Genomic DNA, 26,394 nt, shown 5'->3' with positions numbered 1-26,394 from the left:
GGCCGGGTGGGCACTTCTATGCTAAGACGCTCACATGCATGCAACTCACTCGTGCTATGAGAACTCCCTATGTCAGCGTGGCTAATTAGTCAGTCGTTCTGCTGAGATTGGACAGAAATCGTTCGTCCTCATAGGTAATGGGCGAGGACACTCAACGCCTGTTCCTATGAATCCTACTGATTTGATCGCTTGTGATCTAGTTTGATCAGAACACCCATTCATTCGGTCGCTTCAAAGCCCAACAACACAACATTGCCCACTCTGTCTGTATCCGGTGGATATTCACTTTTCTGTTGAATCTAGACCCACAAAGAGCCGAAGAACCTGGGAGCGCTGCTCTTTACGACTGTACGGACTCCTCCCGGACCTCGGCCGGAACGCTCCGAGGACACAAGCGGGCTACTCCTCTGGGCACTAGTTCTAAATGAACCAAGTTTATATCACAAGAGCCAGAGTCTTCTGCAATAATGCCATAATTTCAGCAAGAAGAGCTAGTTTGCCTTAGTTGAGTCAACTTCTTAGAGTTGACACCCTCATCATGTTCGTTGCAAACATTGGCGGGCTTGGCCGCCTACTCCCCTCCTTTCCGGTTGCTGTCTCCCTGGTTATTGCGGCAAGCGTCACTTACATGATCCTCGTCCGGTCACTACGGTATCGTCGTAAAGCAGATATCGAAGCCCCGTTCACCACCGGCAAACGGCCCTTGTCGAGCATGACCACCCAGGAGGCACATGGCATCATCAATCAGCTGCAAGAACTCGAGTTCCCATATGCCTTCTCGAAAGCCCGCCGGCTGGCTCTTTTGAAGGTGCGGTACCTGGTTCAATCAACTGCGAAGAAGTCATATCTAAAGAGACAACGCTGACGTCGATCTGGCCACACAGGCCGGGGGCATTCCGTCCATGTCTAAGCTCTTTGCAGCGACAGGCCAGAATAACAGACGCAACGCGGGAAAGCGAGCGGTAGACACTGAGATCCTCCTTCGGGAGGTTCAGTCCAAAAGCAGAAACTCGGATCGTTATGCCACCGCCGTGGCGAGAATGAATTACCTGTACGTCTTCTCTCTCTCTCTCTCTCTCTCTCTCTCTCTCTCTCTGTCTCTGGAGCAGCTCCCCCGAAACAAAAGTCGGATCGCTGCTGACAAGCATGCTACCGTTCACTCACCCCTCATCAGACACGCACGCTACCGCCAGGCCAACAAGATCACCGACCTCGACCTCCTCCACACCCTGGGCGACGGCCTCGCCGAGATCTTCAACGTCGTCGACCGCGATGAGTGGCGCCGGCTGACCCCCGTCGAGAAGTGTGCCGTGGGCGTCTTCCACAAGAACCTGGGCGAGGACATGGGTATACCCTTCGACCCTTTACCCTCGAGCTGCGATGGCTGGACGGACGGCCTGCACTTCGCGACGGAGCTGAGGGACTGGACGGTGCGGTACGAGGAAGAAGTAGCCAGGCCAACCACCAGCAACGATCAGTACGTCAGGGTTTATGTGGACTCGGCGGTCTCTTCGTTGCCTGGCTTTGTCAGGGTCGCGTTGCGCAAGTCTCTCGGTGCCGATTTGGACGACACGATGAGGTCGAGTCTTTGGTAAGTCATGACGGAGGGTTATGAACCCCTTGGTGTGCTTGGACATTTCTTATATATCCCTTCTTCCCCCCCGTGCTGACACCTCGACTTTCAACCGCAAAAGCCTCGAACCCCCTGGCCCAATTTTCTCGGCCTTCCTAACGCTCACCCGCAACTCTCGAAAGCTCTACCTTCGCCACCTCGCCCTCCCGCGACCGCGGTCGTCGGCCCTCAAGCTCGTCACCGACGCGCCGGACCCCGAGACGAAGCTGTACAACTTTGGACGGCGGAGCCTGCAGCCCTGGTACGTGAAGCCGACGTTCTGGTCGCGATGGGGCCCAGGAGCGTGGCTGGTCCGCGCCCTTGGCGGCAAGGTGCCCGGGTCGCGGGGGGATCGGTACTTCCCGCAGGGATACGACCTGATGACCATCGGACCGGAACCCCAGAGGGGGAAGGGGAGGAAGGATATGTTGTCGGACGCTGAGGTCATCATGGCAAGGGGCGTGGCGACATGTCCGTTCTCGCAGGCCAAGACACCGTCTTCGTTCACGTCTGGCAACCTGTGATTGAGCAGGTTCAGCTAGGAGAACCCATCTGCAACGGACTAGGTGTGTAGTAGATATGAATGTGGCCAGGAAGAACACATCTTTCGGTGAGAACAGCTTCTGGAGGGATTATTTGAGCACGCACTGAATCGGCGGCCATCACCTTGTCACCGAATACCCGCTGAGTAACAAACACCCTTTACAGTTTGTCCTAGTCATACTCAATTGGCATAGTCCCAAACTATTAATCGGTTCGGCGGGTTCTTTACAATCACCCAGGGAGAATATCTGCCATCATTCTGGAGGAAAGTCGTGCAGTTGCCAAGGGCTTAATCACACTGACCGTCGATGGCATACACACGGCTTGGTACCACAGAGTGAATTGACATGGACCAACAAAGGCTTCTTGCGGGAAACACCGAAACCTTCAAGTCCCGTGCCGACTTTCCCGGTTTGTTTCTCTCCTTCGGGGCTTTGTTTGCAAGTAACAGAAGAGAGTAATTATATGCCACTGTCCCAGGGAATTCCCTGCCGCACAACAAGGTTCCGGTTATCATCTTACGCGCAAGTCCAAAACTGAGAAGATAATCTGGCAGCGGCAATCTAGCTGGGATGCCATACGTCGCAGTTATCCGCCGACCTCCCTATTCCATTCATCCCGACTGTTTGCGTGGCGGTATGGCCTGTTCTCCTTCGTTTCTGACCAATGGACAACTCACACAAGCGACGACGAGGCAAGGATGAGCCGAATCCGAGCCACGGCCGTCCGCGCAACAGCGCATATCAGACTCATATATACACTTTTCCTGACATAACTGAAGGATGGCGTACAGGTGATACATAGCTCGAGGCCTGGTTGGCTGAAAAGCTCCCGTAATCAGCTGATTTTCAACATGTTGGAGGAGGTGTAGCAACGGCACGTCTGTTCCGGCCAGAACTCTGTCTAGACTTCGGCCAACTTTCTTTCAAACGCACGCGCCTCTACCCCCCCCGCGATATCTGCTCTGCTATGTAAACCATGGTTGCTAGCGGTTTGTGTGCCACTCAGACCGCGGAGCAAAGTTGTTGGTCCTGCAAACTCCTAGATGTGGTTTTGAAGCGTCAAAGCCCAAAACGACGTCAGTCTATGTCTTCTTTAACGAAACATATTTCATTCTCTCGACCCCTTTTGTCCTATATTCCCCCTTCCTAAATGGCACGATCGCCAAAGTGTCGGGGTAAACGTTTGGAACGCCGCCGCCGCCCTCCTCCCCGCCCGTCAATGTCCCTCCTCTAAGAGCCCCCGACGAGGACCGAAACCACATGGCGGACAAGAGCACGCAGATCGTTGTCACCGCCTCATTGTTCCTTCTTCTGACGTGGATCGCGGTCGGGCTCCGCGTCTACTGCAGGGCGTATCTGGTCCGATCCCTCGGCATCGATGACAAATTGATGGCGTTCCTCCTGGTAAGTGTTGCGAGGGTTTTCGCAGAAGAGGATTTGAAGGGGGGGGGGGGGGGGATGGGAGCCATGACGAGCAAGGCTTGCTAAGAAAAAGACCCAGGTGTTCTTCACGGCGTATTTATGCGGGCAGATCTACGGAAGCACGCGCGGCATCGGGCACCGAGACGCGGATATCAGCCCGGAGGTCAAGCTGGAGTCTCTACGTGTGAGTTTTCCCACCCACGCCGGTGATGTCTTCCACTTCCACTTTTTACCCCCCTAAACGCCACTGACCGGCGAGTACCCCCCTTACCCACACAGCTCTGGTGGATCCTCGAGCTCATGAACGTGGTCTCGACCTGCCTGCTCAAAATCTCGGTCGGCTTCTTCCTTCTGCGCGTGGCCGTTGACCGCCCGCACGTCTGGATCCTGCGCGTGCTGATGGCCGGCACCGTCTTCTTCGGCGCCACGTACCTCGCCATGGTCACGGCGCAGTGCCGGCCCCTGTCGACGTACTGGACGCAGGGCCCGCGGACGCCGGGTCACTGCTGGCCGCGGCAGGTCATCTACGTCATGACCATCGCGGCGACGGTCGTCAACACCGGCGCCGACTTCGTGTTCGGCACGCTGCCGTGGTTCATCGTGCGGTCCCTCAACATACCGCTCGGGACCAAGATCGTGGTGGTGTGCATCCTGGGGCTGGCCGCCATGTAAGTAGACTACAGGTCCCGTTGTGTGTTTTTGTCACTTGGCTGATGATAAGGACGTTCAGAGGAAGCACGGCAACGATAGTGCGGGCGTTCTACATCCCTTCGCTGTTAGAAAGCGACAACTTCTTGTGTGAGTCTGCTCATAGGATGTTTTGACTTCCAGTGTAATTTTCACAAGGGTGTTACTTACACACGCCCACTCACAGACGAGACATCAGGCTTCGCCATCTGGAGCACGGTCGAGCCAGGCGTAGGCATGATAGCCGCTTCCATAGCGACCCTCCGACCCCTCTACCGCCTCATCGTCTCCAAGCTTCACGGCTCGCTGGGCAGTCGAAACCCCAGGGCAGCTGAGCGCGAAATGCGAGCGAGGCAGCAGGCGAGGCGCAACGAGACGAGGCGCATGGTCCGGCGGGCACACAATCTCGACACCGAGAGCGGGCCGGTCGATACGAACACCATGTCGCCGCGGGGCATCTTCGAGGTCGAACCCCGCTTCGGGGAGAGCAGCAAGTACACGAACTCGACGAACCGCGTGGAACTGAGCCGTATCGCCACTGTTCCCGAAAGCGTCGGCGTGGTCGACCCCGATGGTCGAGAGTCGCCCGCGAGACCCATGGACGACCCGAGGCGAGACCAGGAACCTACCGACGGTGGCTCTGGGGGTAGTGGAAGTAGAGAGCCGATGGAACATGGTAGTCAAGTAGAAGATGTTCGAGAGTTGTCCTTGGGCTTGTTTTCGCCCCAGATCGCGTGGGAACCGCCTCGGGTCTCGCCGTTCTCGTCAAGCTGGAGTTTGCGGACTCACGACAGCCGTCGCAGTTCACAGAATGGTGCGAGAATCGGGGCTCAAGAAACAGAAACAATCGACCGCACGAAGCTTGATGGACATATTCATCCTTGAAGAGACCCCCCTCACCTTGCGACGACCCATGGATAAGTATCCGCCCAGCTGGATGCCGAGAAACTTGACCTTGGTAAACAACAATGGCAAAACAATAAGGCGACTCAGCTCGAGTACACCAGACCGCCAGAAAGTCCTCCATGTTGTATTCCCTCACCACGAACCGTCAAGAAAGCCCCTCAAGGTCCAGCCGTTGGGGTCTCGTCGTCTCTGGCGACCAAGAAATGAGACCCCCTGACCTTTCGAAACAGCCTCCTCCTCTTCCGTCGAAAGTCCAGCTCCGGCACGACCCTCAACATCCTCAGCATGGGGAACGGGACCGTCCGCCCGTTCCCAGACGCCTCCTCCAACCGGTCGAAAAAGTCCATCTGGTCGACGCGATACAGCGCCTCCGGCCCCGCCCCACGAGTCCCCTCGAACCCCTCGTCGTCCAGATCCCACATTCTCAGTCTCAACACGCCGACCTCGGTAAAGCAATCCCTCACGAGCCCGAACACAAGGCCCCACGGACCTTTTCCCCCATCGTCGAACCTCGCGTGGCGCCCGTCGACGACGACACGCCTCACACGCTCGCAGAGCGACCGCGGCATCGCCCACTCCCTGCTCGGGCACCCCCTCCTCGCGGCCGAGACCACGGGCCCGGCTTCCCTGTGGTCGTCGCCCGTCGTCCGCCACGTTTTGGCAGACATGGACCCGTCCCAGACGAGCTCGACGGCGTCCCGTGCGGGGCTGAGGGGGAAGGTCCGCGGGTCTGGCGCGCCGAACGAGGCCATCGCGAGGGCTCTTGTCTCGCGGCTGACGGCGTAGAGGGGGATGGCGGCGAAACTCCTGATGAGGTGTTGTCGGAAATGGGCTTGTGGGCCGCGGCGCCACTCGAGATCGATCCTGACGTCGCCCTCGACGGTGACGGGGTCGACCGTCATGAGGAAGATGTGGTCCCTCAGCTCTTTGGGGAGGCGGGTGAAGAGGTGCAACCTAGGCCGCGCCGGCTCGGCGGGGGTGGAAGGGTGTGCATTGATGTTGTTGTTGTTGTCTTCGTCTGACTCTTCTGACGAGCTCGAGGACTCCCTCAGATAACAGGCTATCCCTGGACGACGATGCCTCTGCCAGTGGTAGGGGTGGCACCGCATGTGCCGCCGCGCCTGCAGGACGATATCGGGCCACCTCTCGCGGTTGCTCTCATCAATGGTGATCTCGAGGTCGTCCTTGAACTCGGGCTCGCTTTCTTCCCCGGGGTCCAGCTCTTCTTCGTCAGAGACGGAAGTTTCCGATGGGACGAGCTCGGCCATGGCCGCGAATCGAGGCCTGGCGGGTGGCTTGCCGGCTTTCCCCTCCCTCCCTGGGTAGATTGAGCTGTTGTTCGCCCAAGAGCTGGTTAGTGCCGAAGCGTGGTTTGTGTGGCTTTACGAATTTTCCATCGGCGTTTTGTCCTCAAGTCATGGATGCCGAAGGGATGAGAGAGAGAGCAAAGGAAGAGCACCACAAAGCAGAATTCTGCAGCCTCCAACGGATCGATGGGTCATCAACCCTCATGATGAAGAAAAAAGACTGTGGGTCGAAGGATCGTGCCAAGGGCGTCAGCCTAGATGGATAGGTGCCTTGTCTCTTTCGTTCTCCCACCCCCCAACCATGATGAGATCGTGAGGCTGAGGCTGAGATTTCTATTACACCGATGCCAAGACGGGTTTACTGTGATGGTTGTTTATATTTCCCCGAGTCGAACTCACTCGAAAGCCATTGTCGTTTCAGCTGCCCACCTCAGGTCCGAGTTGAGAGCCTTTTGGGGGGGGGGGGGGGGGGGGGGGGGGGATTTGTTTTAGCGTGCCGCATTTTGGGTTTAAAAAAGTCAAAGGGAAGTTTCTTTCTTGGTTAATGCCACGACTCTTCATGCAATATCTTGTTCGTCTTCTCGGCCTAAAAAAAAACAATGGAAATGAGAGGCGGCAGCCACAGACAATGCTCCCCGCCATTAAGGCTGATGGCCGGGAGCCTTCCTTCGTGCGTCGGCCACATGGTTGGGCGCAACCGTCGCGGAGCCTAGTGGGAAAATTCCATTCATACGCGTCGGCAATCACAAGCATCAGCCCGCGGTCAAGCGAGATGAACCGCGGCGTCGGGTGCGACGGCGTGTTGACTATCGCTCGAGCCAGCCTCAAGACAGAAACCTGCGATCCCGTCGGCGATGGCTCTCCGACCCGGGGCGTAAACTGGCCGACGTGCGCGCCCTTGTGTTAAAGGCGCGAAAGAACGAGCCGTTTCACCTCGAGCAGCCGCCCCATCCCGGTCGAGTGACCCCAGCAGTTTTGCATGGCTTTTCTGTTCCACCCGGTGTTTTCCTCAGATGAGCGCGGCAAGACCATTGGAGCCAGCAGCCCAAGGAAGGGCTACCCCTCCCACATCAAGTTTGTTGCAGGATCTAAGATCTTGTTGAGGGAAAAAGGGAGAGACGTTGGGAGAGAGAGGCGGAGGAGACTTGGAGATGGAGAGAGGAGAGAAGAGACAAGAGAGAGGAGACAACAGGAAAGGAGGTTCAGCCTCAACGCCCTGGAAGAAGGATAAAATTAGCGAATCGAGGTCAAGCCATCCATCCATCCCTGTGGTCCCGGCTGCTCGTTTGGGGTAGCTTGACCAAAAGGTGAGACAAGCCACAAAGAAGCCCAATCAATGTCCCACGTCTCGAGTCCCACGCTGACTGTACGTGAGGGAAATGAGAATCAAGACACTGACGCCGGACGCGCGGGGCGTTGTGGCTCGAGAGTCGAGACCCCTTCACACACTCTCTCAATCTCTCTCTCTCTCTCTCTCTCTCTCTCTCCCTCTGTCTTTGTCTACGCATGGTGCGAATGATCCCTCAGACATTTTGGGCCGTGGTTCAACGGCCAACGCCTCGGCACCGCACGGGGGAGGGGACATGGTGACTCGGGAGGGAACATGCACATGTGAAACAGATGGGATGATGATGGAGCAATGACGAGTTGTGTTGGTTCTACTATGTTCATTGTTCTTTGGTTTTTGTTGTTAAGTATATACACTAAAGTGAAGAAGAAAATTGGCGGGTTTTCTATCGTCCGCTGGGTATCCCTATAGAATCGAAATGGCTGGCGTCTCATCTTTCCTCCGCAACGTGATGTGTTTGATGTGAAAAGTGTCTCTCTCTGATCTTTCCATGATCTCCGTCCTCCCTATGCATCCGTGACCCCTTGAAAAAGTCGTGAAGAATGTTGTCATAAGCGTCGTTATTGGAGAAGAAAAAAAAGGAGGAAAAAAAGGCCATGAAGTGGTCGTTGAAGAAAAAGAAGAAGTGGTAAATAAGCAGACAACGGAGTAGAGGGGGAAAAAAGGGCCTCTACACCGCCGCAATCTCGGGTCTCAGAGGCTGGTTCATCGCCATGGACGAGCCCATGGAAGACAGAGCCGGGCGTCTCAGGCGCAGCTCGACGTAATGGGCGACGACGCTGCGGACCTGCTCCTCGAACCCCTGGAGGCGGAAGCCGAAGACGCGCTCCGTCTCGGAGGCGTCGAACTCGATGTTGACGGTGCCGACGGAGCCGCTGCTGCAGATGAGCTTGCGCTCGACGGCCTCGGGGAAGCCCCTCTTGGCTATGAGCTTCGCGTCGTTCCACCGCGCCCTCGTGCTGAGGATGTAGCTGCGGTTGCCGGGCACCGCGGGCGTCAGGGCCTGGACGTGGGCGCGCGCGACGTCGTCGACGTGGACCGTCGCGCCGGCGTAGTTGCAGCCCATCTTCTTACCGCGCAGCGTCGCGAGGATGACGGCGTTGGTGCCGCGCATGGCCTCGGTCGTCGTCGTGGCGATGTCGTTGCGGCCGATGACGAAGGACGGGTGCAGGTGGACGACCTCGAACGCGGGCCGCTCGCGCGCGATCCAGGCCTCGGCGCCCTTGAGCGCGGCGACCTTGGAGGCGGCGTAGGCGGCGAACTCGCTCTCGTACGGCTCGGGACGGAACCCGGCGCGCTCTGTCGGCTGGACGGCCGTCTGCCGGCGCTCGCGGCCCTCCAGCTGGTCCACCGAGGCGAGGGCGACGATGGAGCTCGTGATGACGACGCGGCGGACGGTGCCGGCGCGCCGGGCGGCCTCGAGCATGCCGAGCGTGCCGCGGACGGCGGGCTGGATGAAGTACTCCTGGTGCAGCTCGCGGGGCACCGAGTCGGCGGTGGCGAGGGGCGAGGCGACGTGGATGACGGAGGAGACGCCGCGGATGGCCTCGTCGTAGGCGCCGTCAGTCGTGATGTCCGGGACGATGGCGAAGTTGAGCCGCGCGCGTGGCAGGTCGAGGGCCTTGATTTGGGGGCGCGAGCGGATGAAGGCCGCCTTGGCCTCGGAGCGGACGGCGCAGCGGACGGTGTGGCCGGCCCGCAGGGCGTGGATAAGGACGGCGAAACCGACGTGGCCGGTGACGCCCGTGATGAGCAGGAGCTCGTCGGGGAGGATGCACAGCATCTTGTGCTGAGATTTATGTTGTTGTTGTTGTTGTGAAGGAAGTGTGGTCTTTCTCTTGGGTGTGGTGGTTTGGTGAATAACAAGTAAGTGTGTGATGTTTGGCTGAGTGGATGTGTGTCGTCCTGAAATTGGGGCTGGACGATGTAAAGGAAGTACTCGATTTGTTCTTGTACAAGTTGAGATATTGTTTCGCTGGAGTTAGCGAACCTATCTCAGATTGGGAAGTGGTGCGAAGGGGAGGAGGCTTGATATATCTGTCCAGCGAGGCCAGGGTGGCCATGCCCCCCTCCGCCTCCTTCTCCTCCTTCGCCTCTTACTCCTGGTCCTCACCCCTTGGCTGCTTGAACCTTCTTCTCGAGTCCCTTGTGGCCACCACGGAGGCTCAGATAAACGAACGCCACGTGCGGAGGAGGGGAGGAGGAGAGGAGGGGAGGAGAGGGGGGCGTGAGTCAACGAGGGTTCTTGGCCCAACTCTCACACCCTCAGATACATACCCTTACACACCATCCTCCCAGGGACCCTTCCCTGCACGGCTTGGACGGGCAAGAATGGGTCGCAATCATAACAACACTTCCCGTACCCGACATTGAGGGGCGAGACCCGGCAGAATCGTTGGTCGTTTCCCCGTGCTTGTGCGGTGCTAGCGTCAAGTATCAACGCATCGCTCAGTCAGTCACTCACTCAGTCACTCAGTCACTCATTCACTCACCCAGTCGCTCCACTCACTTGGGTCACTTGCGCACTCACTCACTCGCCGCCGCGTGGACAGGTAACACAGAGGCGGTTGGCATGCTGCGGAAGTGAACAGCGCATGTAAGGCTGGCGTGGCTCCGCCGCTAACGCGTAACGCCGTCCTCACGTAGCACGTTAATACTGGTCGGCCAGCTCCAAGGGCAATGATACCCGACTGGTCGAGGGGAGGGGGGTGTGAGTCTCGTGGCGAGCCGCACTGACGGTCCCGTCCGGCATGACCCCTTCACCAAGGCAGGGAAAAGAAAACAGCATTTGATTCTGCGGGGTGGGGGTTGGCAGAGAAGAAGAATGAGAAAAGAAAGAAAAAAAGAAAGAAAACAAAAGGGGAAAATGGCATGAAAATAATCCCTGACCAGCCAGTTGATTGGACAGGGGACGACGGAAAACTGCTGCCGGTGACGACGAGTCCAACAGGCAATGAAGGGGCGAAAAGAAAAAAAAGGCGGCTGCATAGCCCTTGGCCAAGACTGCCTACACGTCGTCCAAGGAGGGCTATGTGTGTTTGTGATCGACTCACTACTCACAAGAGACTCTACACCCACAGAAACACGGCGATGTAATGGGTTCATGCACATCCAAGGGGGGGTCGTCACTCTGCCATTGAGCTCTGAGAGCCATTGAAGCCTTGGAAGCCTGCCTTGAAACCATGTAGCAACAGACTTCTCTCTCCTCTGAGGGGGGCTGTACAAACACACGCCCCCCTCCCCCCAACAAGCGAACACAAGACCACTACACCAACACAGCTGGCAGGTTCCGCAAGGCTCGAGACCGTTCAAGTCGAGGACGGACGGCATCAGCGTTAGCCTCTTCGGCTGCCCTAACCCCCCTACCCTATGCGCAAAGGCCAGGCAGAGGCGCCCAGCCATCAAGCCAAGCTGAGTGACTAACGGCTACCAGTGGCGCTCCCATAGCCGACAAGCTGGGAATTCTATTGCATCCAAGCACTTCCCCCCATCATCGCGACGACGCGACGTGCCATGAGGTAAACAGACGCCAGACCAGTCTAGAGGGACCGGTGGCGCACCCGCTTATAATGGGTGACGAGACACAGACAGAGAGAGAGAGAGTGGGAGAGTGGGAGAGAGTCCCGGTCTGGTCCAAGACGGTGGCAAAGCTGGGGCTGAAGCCAGAGAGGACATTGCTTCTTCCATCCGCACAATGGTCCAACTCTGAGGGTACAGAGCGAGAGAAAGAGGTTCAGAGACGGGGAGAGAGAGGCGCAGAGTCGAGACGTAGTTGTGGCAACGAGGGGCCCTGCCCTGTCCTGCTCTGTCGAAAGACAGAGCAGAGTCAACAACAGAGTTCGAAAAGTCTGTTTCTCTCTCTCTCTCTCTCCCTAAACCCAAAAGAAAAATCTCGGGCCCGGTCGATAGTGTCCCATAGCCGAAGCACGCTTGGCCTTTTGGGACGATGGGGCTATCTGGCTTGCCGCCTTGTCGACTCAAAGGCCCGCAACGGCGCTATTGCACTTCGACCCGACCCCTTTTTTTCTTTCCCTTTCGTCATTGCTCATGCCAACCACTTCTCTCTCTCTCTCTCTCCCCCTCTCTCTCTTTCTCTCTCTCTCTCTCTGTGTGTGTGTGTATGTGCGTGTCCTCCCCGCAGCATCTCTTGGGTGACATTATCGACATCGGGAGATCGGCAGTCAGCCGGTCCAGTCGAATCCTCGGTACCGACTGGCTGGGCCGCCAAAAGACGCCTCCCTGCCAGTGCATCTTGGTGGCCCCCCCCCCTTCTACTCCCCCTCACCTTTCCGTGGTGCGTCTATCCTGTGTCCCACCCCCTTTTCTCCTCTCATGATGCCTCGGTAGAGGAGGGAAGTAAGGGAGAAAGGGCGAGCGGACGAATGAGAACAACAGTAAACTCCCCGAGGCCTGGAACATGATGGAACGGGGGTTGGCTATTGGTGCGCCGGTGGTTGCCGCTGCAAAGGACGGCGACGACGACAACCTCATGAGCACTGGCAACGAATAAGTTGTGAGACGGCAGCGCGCCGCGTCGTCTCATCATAAACGCCTCTTTTGGAGTCCTTGGTCCTCAAATAAACACACCCATGAGAATTTTAGAATCAATAGACCCAAATCCCCGCGGAAACCATGCCTAGAGGTGTCATGCATGTCAACCCAGAGTGTGCCCCTCCCTCCCCTTGGACCTCGCGAGCTGAAAGGGTGTAGGTGTGCGAAGGATCGGGGGACGGAGGTAGAGAAGCAATGAGGAGGGGGAGGGGGGGGGGGTGAGATGGGCCCCCGACAAGCGCCGACAACACCGACACTACCGACCCCTCCAGCACTATCAGCCTACAACTACCGACATTGAGGGGGAGAGGGTCATAAGAAGAGGGGACGGCACGGGCCCCTGCCTCATGGCCTCACTGTTCTTTCGCCTCGGCCATCGCAGCGAGTGGTCCAGCCCGTGCTGCCGCATAAGCCTCCGTCTCAACTTGTTTGAGTTCTATTAAGGCTCAGGGGGTCAGACAGTGAGGAAGGATTCGGCGGCGGCGTCGTCTTTGGTTTCTTACTGCTGATGGACGACCCCGCCAATCCGATCGTGATACCATAGGGTAGGGACAGCACAGCAACGACGACGACGACGACGACGACGACGCCGACAAAAACAAACCGCAGTGACGCGACGCGGCGTGGGACAGAATAAACATGCAGCCAGCCAGCCAGCCAGCCTAAGAATGGGGGGAGGGCGGGCGCGCCAATGAACTCTGGCACGTCGGGTTCGACCGCCGCCCAGGTTCGAGACCGCAATCCGTTTGAAGGCGAGATGGGGCTTCTCGAGGGAAGGGGCCGCGGCTGTTTCGTCGCTTGCGCTCGGGATGCCCATCGCGGGCAAAGATGAGCGATCAAGAGAAATTAAATCATGCAAAATGCGTGAGCGTCTTCGGACCGTTTCTTGTTATTGTTATGTGCCGGTCGATTAGTTTACTAGTATCACCACACGAAATATCTCCTGACGATGAAGTTGAGGACGGTCGGACGAAGGTCGTGAGGATCATCACGGAAATGTGGGGATTGCTGCGCGCGTGAAACCATGAACGAGCTCGGCGTGAATCGTTCGTCGTAGATCAAGGCTTGCAGGGTGATGCTTGGCTGGTGAGGGATAGGGAGAGAGACACGATTGTGAATGAGTGAGTGAGAGAGTTAGTCAGTCAGTTCGTGCTTGGTTGGGCTTGGCTGATGCCCTGATGCCGTACAGATGCACGCAACCGCAATCCGAGCGTGGGGTGGGAGAGGCAGAGAGAGACTAGTGCGATGCAGCGAAAAGGGATGGCCTGAAGTTGAGTGCTGCGGGAGGATCTGGTCCTTTCTTTTCGTGAAGGGGTCGGATGCATCATGCTGGAAGGGCTATCCTGTGAATGTGTGAGATATCTTGCCGTGGGATGAAGTGTGGCTGTCCAGAGCGATTGGCTACTTAGTTGTTGTTGGTTTTTTCTTCTTTTCTTTCTGACAAGTTCGTGTTTGCTTCTTCTCTCGCTGAGGGCATAGGACGGACCGCATTGTCGATCACAGCAAGGATTTATGAGATCTTTTTTTTTTTCCAGGGGCGGAGGGGTTCAGGTCTCCCTTGGATGTCGGCAGAAAGGTTGTTTTTTCCTCCGTCCTCTCTTTCGGGGTCCAGGAAGAGAGAGACATCAGATCCGCCTTGGTCGACAATTCGGATTCACACTGCAACAGCTCGTGTTTCTTCCTCCTCTCTGCGTCAAGAAGTCGGTCGGGCAAGTTGCTGAGTGAGTGAGTGAGTGGGCGGACTCCCATCCGAGACCCCCGTCCCTGATCAGCGCGTGATGAGCGGCACTGGACGCGCGTTAGAAGCCCTTTCCAACAGCGCGTCGTTGCGGGAGGAGAACAGGACGGTGGCGATTGACTGGCGAGACGATTTGACCCCGACTCAAAGTCTTGGATCTGAAATGGCGTCGTGATCGGCGTGTCGGATCTCGAACCGGGCGGCTCCTTTGCCAAGCAAGAAGGGGAAGAAGGGGGAGGGGGCGGCCAAGAAAAGATGGACGGAACACGGGCCTTTGGAACGCCGACGGGTAGCCCCCCATCAGAGGCGGGGGGAAAACGGCCGGGAGTGGGTCCCCGTCGTCCCCGTGCCGTCCGGCCGTTCTGCACCGCTGATACCTACCCCGGGAGACCCTTGACGCGGACGTGCGCTTGGGCGGAACAGCCCGATACACATCATCCGAAATCACAAGGCAGGGAAGGAAAGTCAGTCCGAACTTTGGGGCATGCTGCCGAGTAGTCAGCGAATTTTTGAGGCCTGAAGGCAAACGCTCGATTTCGATCCCGTCGGGCCCGAAGGTGAACTCTGTTGGCGGGAGAAAGAAATACGCATATGGCGACTCGACAATTAACCCTCCCACACCCCCCTCCATTGTGGCTGAGGGAGGGGGGGTCGTCACTTTGCCTCTGCAAATTGACCTATACGACCATTCGGCGTCATGGCCATTTCGGACGATGGCTGTTTTTGGCCAGTTGCCTGCCTGCAAGCTCGGGTTGCAGAAGCCGATGCCATCTTGACTCAGCAGTTTGCATTGCTGCCGATTGGCAAGGTATGCCAGCTAGGTTCACCACCCAAGTGGCGGCTTAGGAGTCATCGTTCGCAGCGTCAGAGGCGGATGATAGGTTCTTGACCATAGTGTTTAGGACGAGTGACGACGGCCCGCAGTCGCGTCACGCGTCCTTGCTGGCTTGCTTAACCAATACCTCACCCGCCAAGGTGATTCCATACCGTAACATAGTCAATAGTTCAAGTCTTGCTGTCGAACGAGGTCCGATGCCGACGCACACTTGATGCCTCCGTCTCGAGGCTATTGTTGACTATCAACGCGATGCATTGGCGTCCAACTCAAAACCGCCCAGCGAAAAAGCAGGCAGACGATCTCAAATCCCATGAATCTGTGCTGTACTGTCGATCAATCAAGGACAACAGCAACAAAAACAACGGCGACGTTGGTAGTAGCCTGAATGCTGTTCCATGCCTGAATAGCGTAGTGAAATCACACCCACCCACCCACACACACACACAGTAACGCACTTTTGCATGCAGCTTAACCCAACGGCGAGTTTGACCATGCCTAAAGGTCATGGCGGGAGTTTGACAAACCCATAGTCCCAAAGTCTTGGCACCCTTCGTCATCGCCTCGGAGAAGAGCGTCGTCTTTCGGTCCCGGGCATGAGACGGTCCGGGCGCAGGCAGTTTGTTGTCGGCCAACACACACATGATGATCATGGCAAGCGTGCTGGCGATCACGCGGCGCCGGGAAGCCGACCACTCGACTGCTCCCCCCTGCCACGGCCACCCAGCCTCTTCCGACCGCGTCGCCGTCCAGACGTCAGCAGGCAGAGATGCCGTCTCACTGGTTCTGCTCCGCCGAGGGTGGTCGGCGCACGGGCGGGCGAGAGTGGGCCTCTCGTAGGGAGACAGGTCGAAGAGCTCGGGGTCAGTCACTCGCCACAGGATGTATCAGATAGACTGCACCGCCTCAGCAGGGCCGTTGAGGAAGAAGAAAACGTGACCTGGGAAATCTTTTCGGGTCGCAAAAGCAAAGATGCTGAAACGTTGAGCAGGGCTGAGCAGAGGGAAGATGGAAGGAGATGGAACGGCAAAACGAGAATAGACGGTAAAAATAGAAACAAAAAGCCGACAATCAACGTGAAATGTACGTGCCTCTGATTTGTGGCTACATTTGATGAGGGGCATCTGATAAAGTTAGCCAGTCGCAGACACAACGTGATGGAAGATTTGAATTAATGGGCAATGGTTCACTTACGGTTCCTGCCTCATGTCGACATTCAAACGCATCCGCGCGCCCCGTGATTAAGTAATCAGGGCATGACCGTTTTGCGGATGCGGACAACTCCTCAAAAGACCCTTGAACCCCTCGAAAAGGGCGACAAGGAAAGGAAAAACAAAGGAAAAAAGCTGAAACACGATGTGCAAAAACACAAAAACCACCCCCATAAAAATAATATGGATGGGAATGCTGAAGGCAGTTTGCGATACTAGCGGATTTGCTGCCCCAGCCTAGCCCGGCCTCGTTCTGCAGACGACTCGAGATAGCGGATCCCCCGATAATCGCATGCGGGGCTAGGCAGCATGCGGGGTGGATGCCTTTGGCCGAGGCTTCCCACAGTGTAATTGAGCCTCTGTCGGACGGGGTCTGGACCGATCCACAATCCAGGCTCGCACTTGCAAAACCAGGGATGTGGTTGGCGCGGAGGATTTTCCGCCCGATATCACTGGCTCGCTCGGGCCAGCACTGAGTTTGGGTACAAGGAGGACCCCCACCCTGTTGTGCAGCAGTCCTCTTTCGGTCGCAGTCGCTCTCCTCTCCTTCGCATCCAATGCAATACACACGATGCGATGCGACAAGTCAGCTAGTCTCACGGTAGTCGACAGCAACAGCGCGGATACGTACATAATAAGATGCATATTGCCCAAGCCTGTGTGAACACCCTTGCAGGCATACCAAGCAGTCACACGATCTGGAACTTTCCGGCGGCTGTTGGCATCGGGAAGACGCGACCCCGCGCCCTTGTCTACTTACAGTCAAGGCGAGTCTCAATCGCATCTCCCGCGAGGGGTCTAGACCGGGTCCATGGGATCGATTTGGCAGGCAGCGGCGGATGAGAGAAGCAGCCGAGTCAGTCCGTCCTTGATTCCATCTGACACCCATTAGTTGGCATACATATCGATCCTAGCCGCTATCTAAATGACAAATCTAGGGACTGGTGCAAGAGGGCAACCACCTGGTCCAGCTTCAGTCAGTCGGTTACGTGATGTGTTGTGCTGACATGCGTCGGATCGATCGAAAGAACACTGTGCGTCGCACTATCGAAACATGGGACCCCGCCGAGTGGGATGGCGATCTTTCCCTAGGGGCAAAAGCCAGCCATCCAAGCAGGAAAAGACGGCAAAGGCAAGGGAAATCCACCTTCGCCATCTTAAAATTTCCCATGGGCCGACATGCCAAAACAAAAGGTTTGCCAGGGTCTCCAGTGGCCCGTGTTCGCACTGTCCCCTCTTTGTCCCTCCTTGTCCCGCCTGTCAGCCAATGAATGGTCGAGGGCATCATTTTGAGTGGGCTCCATTTTGCGCTTTCCTGCCAATCGCCCCTTCCTCCGTGCCTCTGTGCTCCCTGTCCCTCCCTGTTCCTCCCCTCCCCCCCCTTACCTTTGAGATGCTCAGATGCTAAGAGAGAGTGACAAAGAGGCGGGAGGGGGGGAGCTTCAGCGTCCAGTGTCCAGTGTCCGTCCCTCAACGTCGTCCCACCCACCGGGTTTCTTGGATTTCCAAACCTCCAACGTTGGATTCTCGTCGTCCATCTCCGGGTTTTTTTTTTTCCTCTTCGAGTCTCCCACCATTCCTCTGGCACCTCCTCCCCCCCCTCCTGCCATCGCCGCCGTCGCCCTCTCGACCGACCCCGACTCGTCTTGCGATATACCGGCCGAGCCATTTCGTGTCTTGTCTCTCCCCTCCCTCTCTTCCCTTCCTCTGCCGCCAGCCATGGTTTGAGCGCGCTATTTCTCAACGGAGCGCGCATTTGCCATCAGTGAGTGAGTACACCTGGACCCGTGTGCTTTCTCGCTTTTCGTATTGGCTTGGCACCTGCGCGCGTATTCCCCGCATATGTTGCTCCCGTCTCCATCCATTTCTCCCCATGGGCTCTTGTCGACCTATCTCGATGCCCTCGGCCCATGTCGTCTCACCTGGCCTGGCCGACGTGGTGCGATATCCCCTCGTCGAAGACCTTTACGATAAACCGCGCAGGGGAATTTCCATCGGAGCTTGCTTGCTTGCTTTTCCGACCATGGCTCCAGCCTAGCGACTCTCACCCAGCCACCATGTATCCCGACCTTGACTGCACGTCTTGATGAGACGTACTCTACCCTTCTTCCGTCACCGCCACACTGTCACCTACGGCCGTCCTCGTCCTCGTTATGCCTGATGCTAACACGCTGCGTTGCAGGTCTTAGGTCGATATTTCGTGCGCCGCCGGTCCTCAGCGATTGTCATCGACCAACCAACTCTTACTCGGCCAAGAATCGACTTGAGCATCACTCCCCCCCTCCCCCGCCTTCATCGGCATCCGAGGCCGACCTTTTGGTCATGACCGACCCTCCGCCTGCCAAGGCCGTCTCGGAGAACCGCCGCGAGCGCGAGACCTTTAGGTTGGTGTGGCCCTTCCCTTCTACCTTCTCTCCGACACCTGATACCCTCGTCACGTCCCAATCAGCCCACCTTGCAGCCTCATTCACAAACTGACCAACCACCAGATACGACTCGACCCTCATTTCCCAGGTCGTATACAACGATGCGAACAACCTTATCCCGTCATCCGAGCTGCGGTCTTCCTCCGACCCTGCCTTGACCGCCTTCGCAGAACTTGGTGCTCTGCGCCTCAATGCAACCCGCGCCTTCATCTCGCTCTTCGATAGCAAATATCAGTACATTGTTGCCGAGGCGACCCCGTCTCTTTCGTTGACTCCCAGGGCTAGGCACAATGATCTTGCCACCGGGGAGCACCTCTCGCTCTCCGGCACTGCTCTGCCCCGTTCATCTGGCGTGTGCGAGATAGTTCTCGCTGTTCCCGACCCTTCCGATAATGATTCCCCTTGGCACAGCGCTGAACTTCCCGTAACTGTCATCCCCGACCTCTCGCAAGACCCCAGGACGGCAGAGAGGCCTCTCTGCCTTCAATCGCCCGCGAACCGCTTCTATGCTGGCGTGCCCATTCGTTCTCAAAAGGGCATCAATATCGGTGTGTTTTGTGTTTTTGGGGATTCTCCCCGCGAGGGGCTGGACACTGTCTCAACCCAGCTGATGCAGGACTTATCACGTATCATCATCGACTATCTAGATGCCAAGCGCAACAGGGAAGACCATCGCCGTGCCGATAGAATGGTTCGCGGAGTCGGCAGCTTCATCGAGGGCAAGAGCACCATGTCTGGTTGGAGGCTGAGGAACAACCAAGCTTCCTTCAACGACAATCCCTCTTTCGAAGGCGGCCTTAACAAGAACCAACAACGCCTGCAACAAGAAGACGAGCTGATTGCCGCCGAAACCTCTCAACAGGACGAACCATCTTTGCACGATTGGCAACAACCAAGTCCTCGATCGAGGGAGCACTTGAAGACCACGGAGCCCCCTCAGCGTACAGGCAGCCAAGACCTCGTGCCCTCTGTTTCCGGAACCTCCCTGAAGACCGCGCGATCGGGTTCGGGTGGTTCGGCACAAGGGGACCGGGCTCCCAACGACACCCAACTCCGCCACATCTTTTCAAAGGCGTCCAACATCGTCCGCGAGGCCATCGAGGTCGAGAGTGTCCTGTTTCTGGACGCCAGTATCGGCTCCTTTGGGGGGTTGGCCGACTCTAAACCTTTCCATGTCAAATCCAAGGGCGCAAAATCGCCCTCCTCGTCGAGCGACGAAAGGAGCAGCAACTGCAGTACCACCAGCCTGGACGACGCCACCTGCCGAGTCCTGGGCTTTTCGAGTTCGACAATATCGAGCATCGACGGCCAATTCCCTTCCCAAAGCAACGCCTCCATATCGGAAAGGTTCCTCTCCAAGCTCCTACGACGCTATCCTGAAGGCAAGATTTTCAATTTTGACGAAAACGGCTCCGTCCAGTCCAGCGACTTCTCTGGCGACGACCACACCTTGGTCGTTGAGACACCCGCCGACGAGTTAAGCAAACCTCCATTGACGCCTCCCGACGAAGACCCCCTACGCCGAAGGAGACAAAAAAACCCGTTCTCAAGGCGCAACGAAGGGAAGCTTCTCAATGACATCTTTTCGGGCGCGCGGAGTATTGCCATAGTGCCCCTTTGGGACTCCCAAAAGCAACGCTGGCATGCCGGTGGCTTCGTTTGCACAAAGACCCCGACGCGGGTTTTGACCGTCGAGGGCGAGCTCAGCTATCTCCGAGCTTTTGGCGCGGTCATCATGTCGGAAATCCATCGCCACAACTCGGTCATGGTGGACAAGGCCAAGACTGATCTTTTGAGCTCGCTCTCGCACGAGCTGCGATCTCCCCTGCACGGCATCATTCTTGGCGCAGAGCTGCTCCACGATACCCCCCTCGATGCGTTCCAGGGCGAAACGCTGGTCTCGATCGAGAATTGCGGCCGCACACTGTTGGAGACCATTGACCACCTCCTCGACTGGAGCAAGATCAACAACTTTATCAGCCCCTCACAGCGTCGCAACAGCACTGCTGGCGTGGGTCATCGGGGTCTCAGAAACAACAACCAGAAGATCAGCATCGAGGCCGGCATGATGAGCATTACCTCCAACGTGGAAATTGACGTACTGTCTGAAGAGGTTGTCGAGAGCATCTGCGCCGGCTTCAGCTATCAACGGGTATCGGTTGCCCAGCTGGCGAGCAACCGCCCGGGTGAGCACGCCGATTCGAGTGCGATACGTAGGCTCGACAGCATGCAGGCGATGGAAGACATGGCCTCGGGCACAAGCCGGTTCGGAGACGTGCAGCTTGTGCTCGGCGACGTTTCTGTGACGTTCGACATCAACCCCGCGACTTCGTGGGGCTTCCATACCCAGCCTGGTGCGATCCGCCGCATCATCATGAACCTGCTGGGCAATTCGCTCAAGTACACGAGCCAAGGATTCGTTAATGTCCATGTGACTCAGCTGACCAAACGGGAAGAGAATCCCTCTGGGAACGCCAAGATCCAGATCGACGTGATAGACTCTGGGCGAGGCATCAGCGAGGACTATCTTCGACATCACCTCTTTTCCCCATTTGCCCAAGAAGACAATCTTTCTGCTGGCGCCGGCCTAGGCCTCAGCTTGGTCAACCAGATCGTCGGCAAGCTGCGCGGCTCAATCCAAGTCTGGAGCAAGGTCGGCCACGGGACCAAGGTAACAGTGCAGCTTCCGCTGCAGGCCGCCGTCCCAGACTCGCCGCCAAGCGGCCTTCCGGATACTCTTGGTTTCAACGACTTCCAGGCGTCTGTGAGCGAGCTCGCAGGTCTCCGAGTCAAGCTCTTGGGTTTCCTGGAAGACTACGGCGTCAGAAGAATTGACGACTTGACGAGCAACACCCCGAGCGAGGCCGAGTCAGTGGCCAGCATTTGCAGGGAGTGGCTTCGAATGCACGTCATCGACCAATCCGTCGAGGGCCAGCTCCTCCCCGACCTCGTACTGTCTACCGAACAGCACCTGGATCGACTCCTATCTGAGCGCCTCCAGGGCATCATATCCATGCCCGTAGTGGTGATCTGTCGGAATGCCTTGATCGCGCGTCAATTAGCAACATCTCCGCGATTCAACGGCAGGCGTGTCATTTTCGAGTTCATTTCGCAGCCGTAAGTTGTCATCATTTGACGTCGGGAGTACAACAACTGACATTCCGTCTAGTATCGGCCCGAGAAAGCTGGCCAAGGTCTTGATGCTGAGCTTCAGGCGATGGACGCGAACACAAGCCGGCGCGATTCCCACGCCCACGCAGCTGTCCCTGACGAGCGCGGGTCGGTCGAATACCAACGGCAACACGCCAACCGGCCGGGGCAGCGTTGGCGGTAGTACAGAGGCCCTGCCCGAAGTCCCCGACGAAGACGAGCCGAAGCGTGACAGTAAAGAAGACGGCCGTGAGACAGACGTGTCCAGGGCCAACGGAGACCTTGGGGTTGGGGATTTCGAAGAAAGCAACGAGTCGAGCGCTACGGAGGATATTGTTCTACCGGACCGACCCAAGCAAGACGAACCAAGTCCGGCTGGTGGCGCCAAACGCAGCGGGCGATCAAAGAAGGACAGCAAAAACCGCCCGAGGTTCCTGTTGGTCGACGACAACCCACTCAATCTAAAGATTTTGGCATCCTATATGAAAAAGCTTGGGCACGACTTCCATAACGCCATGGACGGGGGACAGGCTCTGGAGATATTCCAAGAACGGCCCGGGCAATTCCAGTGTGTCCTTATGGACATATCGATGCCTGTCATGGACGGCTTCGAGGCGACACGCCGCATCCGCGCCATCGAGACGAAGAACAGCCTTCCGCGCTGCCAAATTTTTGCGCTCACGGGTTTGGCTTCAGCAAGTGCCCAGCAAGAGGCATTTGCGAGTGGCATCGACTTATTCCTCACCAAGCCCGTACGGTTGAAGGAACTGACCAGAATTTTGGAGACGAATGGAGTGGCATGATGTCTCGAGAGAGCCGTCGGTTATGTTATGCCTCGAGCACAGCAATCAGTAAACAAGGAAAGGTCTTAAGGAGCCGGAAAGGGTTTATGGGCGAGATGATGGGTGTAAAATGCGGTGTGGAAAGTGAACTTTTTTCTGTTTTGGCACACATGAGATATACCCGGTTTGCTGGATTGTAAGTAACATGAAATACCTTTCAGGGTGTGACTACTAGACTTGTTATTTTGCCGGGGGCGATGTTACACGGTCTGGGTGGATGCCTCACCATAAGCGTTTGTCCTTTCTATTCTGCATGACCTTTTCGACTGTATCACCTCTGCATTACGTAGACGAATCTTATGGAGGAAGTGAAATTGTGGTAACCTAAACGACATCGACGTTGCCCGAGGATGGACGAGTGGTGGTGCTACGGCGACGACACCATGCAAGGATACAAAAGCACTCTGTGGAGCAAATAGCGGTCGTGAAGGGACTCACTCAATAAGGGGCGAGCCAAGGACTACTAGACAAGCAACTCGAAGGTACGATTTCTCAACAGCAGCCAAAGGAGGGAAGATGGATTTCCGTTCTTTCTTGCTGGTTCATCTCATGGGGGCGAAGCTGTCTAGATGCAGTGCGAGTCACTAGTGATGGGTTGAATGTGAGATGGGGTCAATGGACACTTTCTTCTTTTCAAGAGACTGATATGATTTCTGTGACTGGCCTTGCGACATGCATCCTACTGCGATGGAAAGTCCAGAAAAGCATCCCAAACTGTTGGTGGGGAAAGACACGACTCTCATCCAACTCTCATTCTTTGTTCCCTTGCTCACTTTTTCAGAGTCAGGCGATACAAGAAAGAGTGATATCAGAGTCCGGATTTCCGGTGAAGATGGGAGGGGGTTGGTTTGCTCTGTACATCAAGCTCCGAGAGTAAGAGGTATTCGAAGAGTAGTGGTTAGACACAACGGCGGCCAGATGTGTACAATTTCTGGTGGACTGTGAATGTAAAGTGTTAGTCTCATTCTCGGATTCCCAGAATGGGCGTATGTATGCATGTATGAGCATCTGTGAGTAGATAAGATGCTGAGAGACAGAGAGGGAGAAAGAGAGATACAGATAAAACCTACATCCCATCACGCCCACTCACTCGAGGCGAAAGCAAAACACTGTTCTCCAGGCGGGAAGCCGGGACTCAAGACCACCAGTCGAAGGCCTCCTTCTTCTGCTTCTTCTGCCGGTCCATGTTGCGCTTGATCATCTTGCGGGCCTCGGCGCGGGCGACGCGGCGGCCCTTGACATCGTTCGGGTCCCAGATGTACTGGTGGGCCTGGAACCAGGCGACGTAGGCGGCGGCGCGGGCAGCGGCGCGGGCGCGGTCGGGCTTCGCGTCGGCGAAAGCGGCGCGCATCTTTTCGGCGAGGAAAGCGGCGCCCTTGGCCTTCCACTTGTTCATGGTGCTCGGGCGGACCTCGAGGTCGACCATGAGGAGGTGGTAGACCATGGAGAGGCGGGCGCGGTCCGGGGCGGAGAAGCACTCGTCAAAGCCGAAGTCGGCGAGGACGGCCGGGTCGGTCGGGACCTCGCCGTTGCGGAGGTCGGCGGAGAGGGTGTGGGCGGTGGTGTTTCTGGCGGACATGGTGATGCTGCTGTTGGTGTTGGTGTTGGTGTTGTTGTTTCTGGGTTTCGATATTGTATGTGATATTTGAAGGGTAATGAATTGGATTGTTGCTGTTGTTCTTGTTGTGTTTTCGTAAGATGGGTAATGTTTGGTTGAGGAGGGCGGAAAGGGGGCAAGTGAGGTTGGGGGTTGTGGTTTTTGGGGAGTTGTGTAAGAAGGAGCTTCAGACCAGTTGGAAGGGCAGGCGCTTTCTAGAAATCATCTGGTTCTGCCATGGCCAACAGACAAGTTGACGACTAATCGATGATGTCTTTGGGTGGAAGGCGGCTGAGTTGATACTTCACCTTCCATCCCGTCTTCACTTACACGGTTATGTGTGGAATTGTGAAGCCTCCAGGAGACGGTTTTTCCATGGAAGGGAATCTAGTCTGGACTATGATTCGCCTCACAAAGTCTGGACTCGTGTCAGCAGAATCAAAGAATTGGAGTGGAAGTGTTGGGAAGGGATCCTGGGGGGAGGAAAGCATAGTCATATTGTGTGGCTTTGTTTGTTGTTATTTGGATTTAGGAGCGAAAAGAAATCGTCACAAAGTTGAAAAGGTTGCAGGCAAACAAATTCAAGTTATCATTCTTCCTAAAACTATACAATCTCAATGGACTTTTTTGCCTCTATTTGACATGTCCCTTTCTTGCAACTTCCTTCATCTAACCCATGAATACTCCTCTCGGGCTCAGGCCCTGTCAGAAAGGAGTCAACAGAAAGTATCCAGAGGATTGCGGGGCATCGTTTCATTCCCAAAGGGTTTAGGAACACTACTGAGTTTGTCATGTTGCTAGCAGCTTCAGACATCACAAATGAGGGCAGGTAACATTTATGGGTTTCGCGGCCATCTTTTCTAGACTCGAGAGAAGGACAAGCAAAAATGGACCAGTTCTCCCCCGTCATCTTATCCCAAAAAGTTGCGTATCTTGCCCACCCTCGTTCCATCGTCTATCAGCAACAGAGTAGCCGGCCGCTGGCATTCCAGTCTCGGACCATTTTCAAACGGGATATTCCCCGGTGCTCCACCGGCGCGCCATCTCCAGCAGCCACGCCTCCTTCTCGTGCGGCCCCTCGAACACGGTCTGCGACCCGCCCTCGGTCCCGTCGATCGCCAGCTCGATCTCAGCCCGGCCCAGGCCCTTCCACTCGGCCGGCCACTTCTTGCGCCTCTCATACGCGTCGAACCGGAAAACGGGCGTGTCGTGGCCGTGCTGATCGCACCGGAAGATGGCCCTGTGCTCCATGAACCACATCATCCGCTCTGGGGGGATGCGTGCCGCGTTGGCCGCGAAGGCGTCCTCGATCTTGCGCGCCATCTTGAGGTCCGACAACCAGCTCTGCAGCTGGCCGTCTCCGAGGCCGAGGTCGAAGACGAGAGTGTTGTAGACGCCCAGGAGGGCCGTCTGATCGGCCTGGGACCCGAGGCGGGTAAAGTACCAGGTCTTGAGGGTGTTGAGGTCCCGGGGCAGTTCTCTCGCCTTCTCCATCCGCGCGAGAGACTCGTGGTGGGCCAGGACGGACTCGTGGAAGTCCATTTTGGCCATTTTGTCCTGTGTTTGATGGGTTGATGCTGTTATGTATGCGTATATGTTCTATGTGCTTGACTTGGGGTGCTTTCTGAGAGTGTTACTTGAGGATGGTCTGAGAGGGCGAAATGAAGTCTAATCGAGAGAGGGGAGGCCTGGCTTGGGTTTAAATCACAAGCCTCCCCTCCGTTACTACTCTTCGAGTCCAGTGAAAGACCAGAACTCCACGAGCCCTGACCAACGTTTCCAAGTCAGTGCACCTCAAAGGGGAGAATAGAAGTCATTGAGCTTTGGGATAGTCTAGTTTCACCAGTCCATAGAATCGAAATGGACCAAGAAAATGCACAAGGTGGTAATTGAGGATGACGTGATTGACAAAATCAAAGCGTTATTCTTTGAGCATATGTATGTAGATGCCATGGCAATAAACTGAGACTAAATGCAGGGGAAATGTCATACTGTCAATCATTCATTCGGGTAAAAAGGCATATCTGAAAGCTTGTTGTATTGTTCAACCTCTCCTAAGACTTGATCTCAAAGAGCCCTCATGCCTTCAGATTCTTTCTTTGTGCTATTAGTAGCCGGTGTATGCTTGACTCTCTTTAGTCCGTTTCACAGTCCCAATTCTCCGTCACCGACAACTCCCATACGCAAATTGACATGATGATCCATGTCGACTGAGGT

General features: G+C 56.4%; 7 protein-coding genes across 7 annotated transcripts; 3 read left to right on the top strand and 4 right to left on the bottom strand.

Moving 5' to 3' along the window:
- Positions 1–538: 538 nt before the first annotated feature.
- Positions 539–2,136, top strand: CDEST_01618 (Putative ER-bound oxygenase mpaB/B'; the record flags this gene model as incomplete). Its single annotated transcript, XM_062917777.1, has 4 exons — positions 539–808; positions 885–1,051; positions 1,175–1,591; positions 1,695–2,136. The coding sequence occupies 4 exons, from the start codon at positions 539–541 to the stop codon at positions 2,134–2,136; spliced, it is 1,296 nt and encodes a 431-aa protein (XP_062773828.1).
- A 1,281-nt stretch (positions 2,137–3,417) lies between these two features.
- Positions 3,418–5,151, top strand: CDEST_01617 (uncharacterized protein; the record flags this gene model as incomplete). The annotated part of the gene is made up of 5 exons (XM_062917776.1): positions 3,418–3,561; positions 3,659–3,763; positions 3,859–4,247; positions 4,301–4,377; positions 4,454–5,151. 5 exons carry the CDS (start codon positions 3,418–3,420, stop codon positions 5,149–5,151), a joined length of 1,413 nt encoding a protein of 470 aa, XP_062773827.1.
- A 179-nt stretch (positions 5,152–5,330) lies between these two features.
- Positions 5,331–6,440, bottom strand: CDEST_01616 (Putative 2EXR domain-containing protein; the record flags this gene model as incomplete). The annotated part of the gene is made up of 1 exon (XM_062917775.1): positions 5,331–6,440. One exon carries the CDS (start codon positions 6,438–6,440, stop codon positions 5,331–5,333), a length of 1,110 nt encoding a protein of 369 aa, XP_062773826.1.
- Positions 6,441–8,130: 1,690 nt separating this feature from the next.
- CDEST_01615 (Putative NAD-dependent epimerase/dehydratase, NAD(P)-binding domain superfamily) lies at positions 8,131–10,633 on the bottom strand. Its single transcript, XM_062917774.1, has one exon. The coding sequence runs from the start codon at positions 9,608–9,610 to the stop codon at positions 8,498–8,500; it is 1,113 nt and encodes a 370-aa protein (XP_062773825.1). The 5' UTR covers positions 9,611–10,633; the 3' UTR covers positions 8,131–8,497.
- Positions 10,634–17,730: 7,097 nt separating this feature from the next.
- On the top strand, positions 17,731–23,058 carry CDEST_01614 (Putative signal transduction response regulator, receiver domain, histidine kinase/HSP90-like ATPase). The gene is made up of 3 exons (XM_062917773.1): positions 17,731–18,546; positions 18,652–21,705; positions 21,758–23,058. Exons 1-3 carry the CDS (start codon positions 18,323–18,325, stop codon positions 22,539–22,541), a joined length of 4,062 nt encoding a protein of 1,353 aa, XP_062773824.1. The 5' UTR covers positions 17,731–18,322; the 3' UTR covers positions 22,542–23,058.
- A 657-nt stretch (positions 23,059–23,715) lies between these two features.
- CDEST_01613 (uncharacterized protein) lies at positions 23,716–24,159 on the bottom strand (the record flags this gene model as incomplete). Its single annotated transcript, XM_062917772.1, has 1 exon — positions 23,716–24,159. One exon carries the CDS (start codon positions 24,157–24,159, stop codon positions 23,716–23,718), a length of 444 nt encoding a protein of 147 aa, XP_062773823.1.
- A 1,023-nt stretch (positions 24,160–25,182) lies between these two features.
- CDEST_01612 (uncharacterized protein) lies at positions 25,183–25,728 on the bottom strand (the record flags this gene model as incomplete). The annotated part of the gene is made up of 1 exon (XM_062917771.1): positions 25,183–25,728. One exon carries the CDS (start codon positions 25,726–25,728, stop codon positions 25,183–25,185), a length of 546 nt encoding a protein of 181 aa, XP_062773822.1.
- Between the last annotated feature and the right edge of the window lie 666 nt (positions 25,729–26,394).

This window comes from Colletotrichum destructivum, chromosome 1 (genome assembly GCF_034447905.1).
Source record: "Colletotrichum destructivum chromosome 1, complete sequence".
Classification (NCBI taxonomy): Eukaryota; Fungi; Ascomycota; class Sordariomycetes; order Glomerellales; family Glomerellaceae; genus Colletotrichum; species Colletotrichum destructivum.
Note: the sequence above shows the minus strand (reverse complement) of the source record. Positions and strands in the feature narration are given on the sequence as shown.

Bases quoted from the DNA above. Each gene is read 5' to 3' on its own strand.
- CDEST_01615 (XM_062917774.1), bottom strand. From the start codon at position 9,610: ATGCTGTGCATCCTCCCCGACGAGCTCCTGCTCATCACGGGCGTCACC.
- CDEST_01614 (XM_062917773.1), top strand. From the start codon at position 18,323: ATGCTAACACGCTGCGTTGCAGGTCTTAGGTCGATATTTCGTGCGCCG. The intron at 18,547-18,651 runs GTTGGTGTGGCC...ACCAACCACCAG, and splicing joins CGCGAGCGCGAGACCTTTAG to ATACGACTCGACCCTCATTT. The intron at 21,706-21,757 runs GTAAGTTGTCAT...CATTCCGTCTAG, and splicing joins TTCGAGTTCATTTCGCAGCC to TATCGGCCCGAGAAAGCTGG.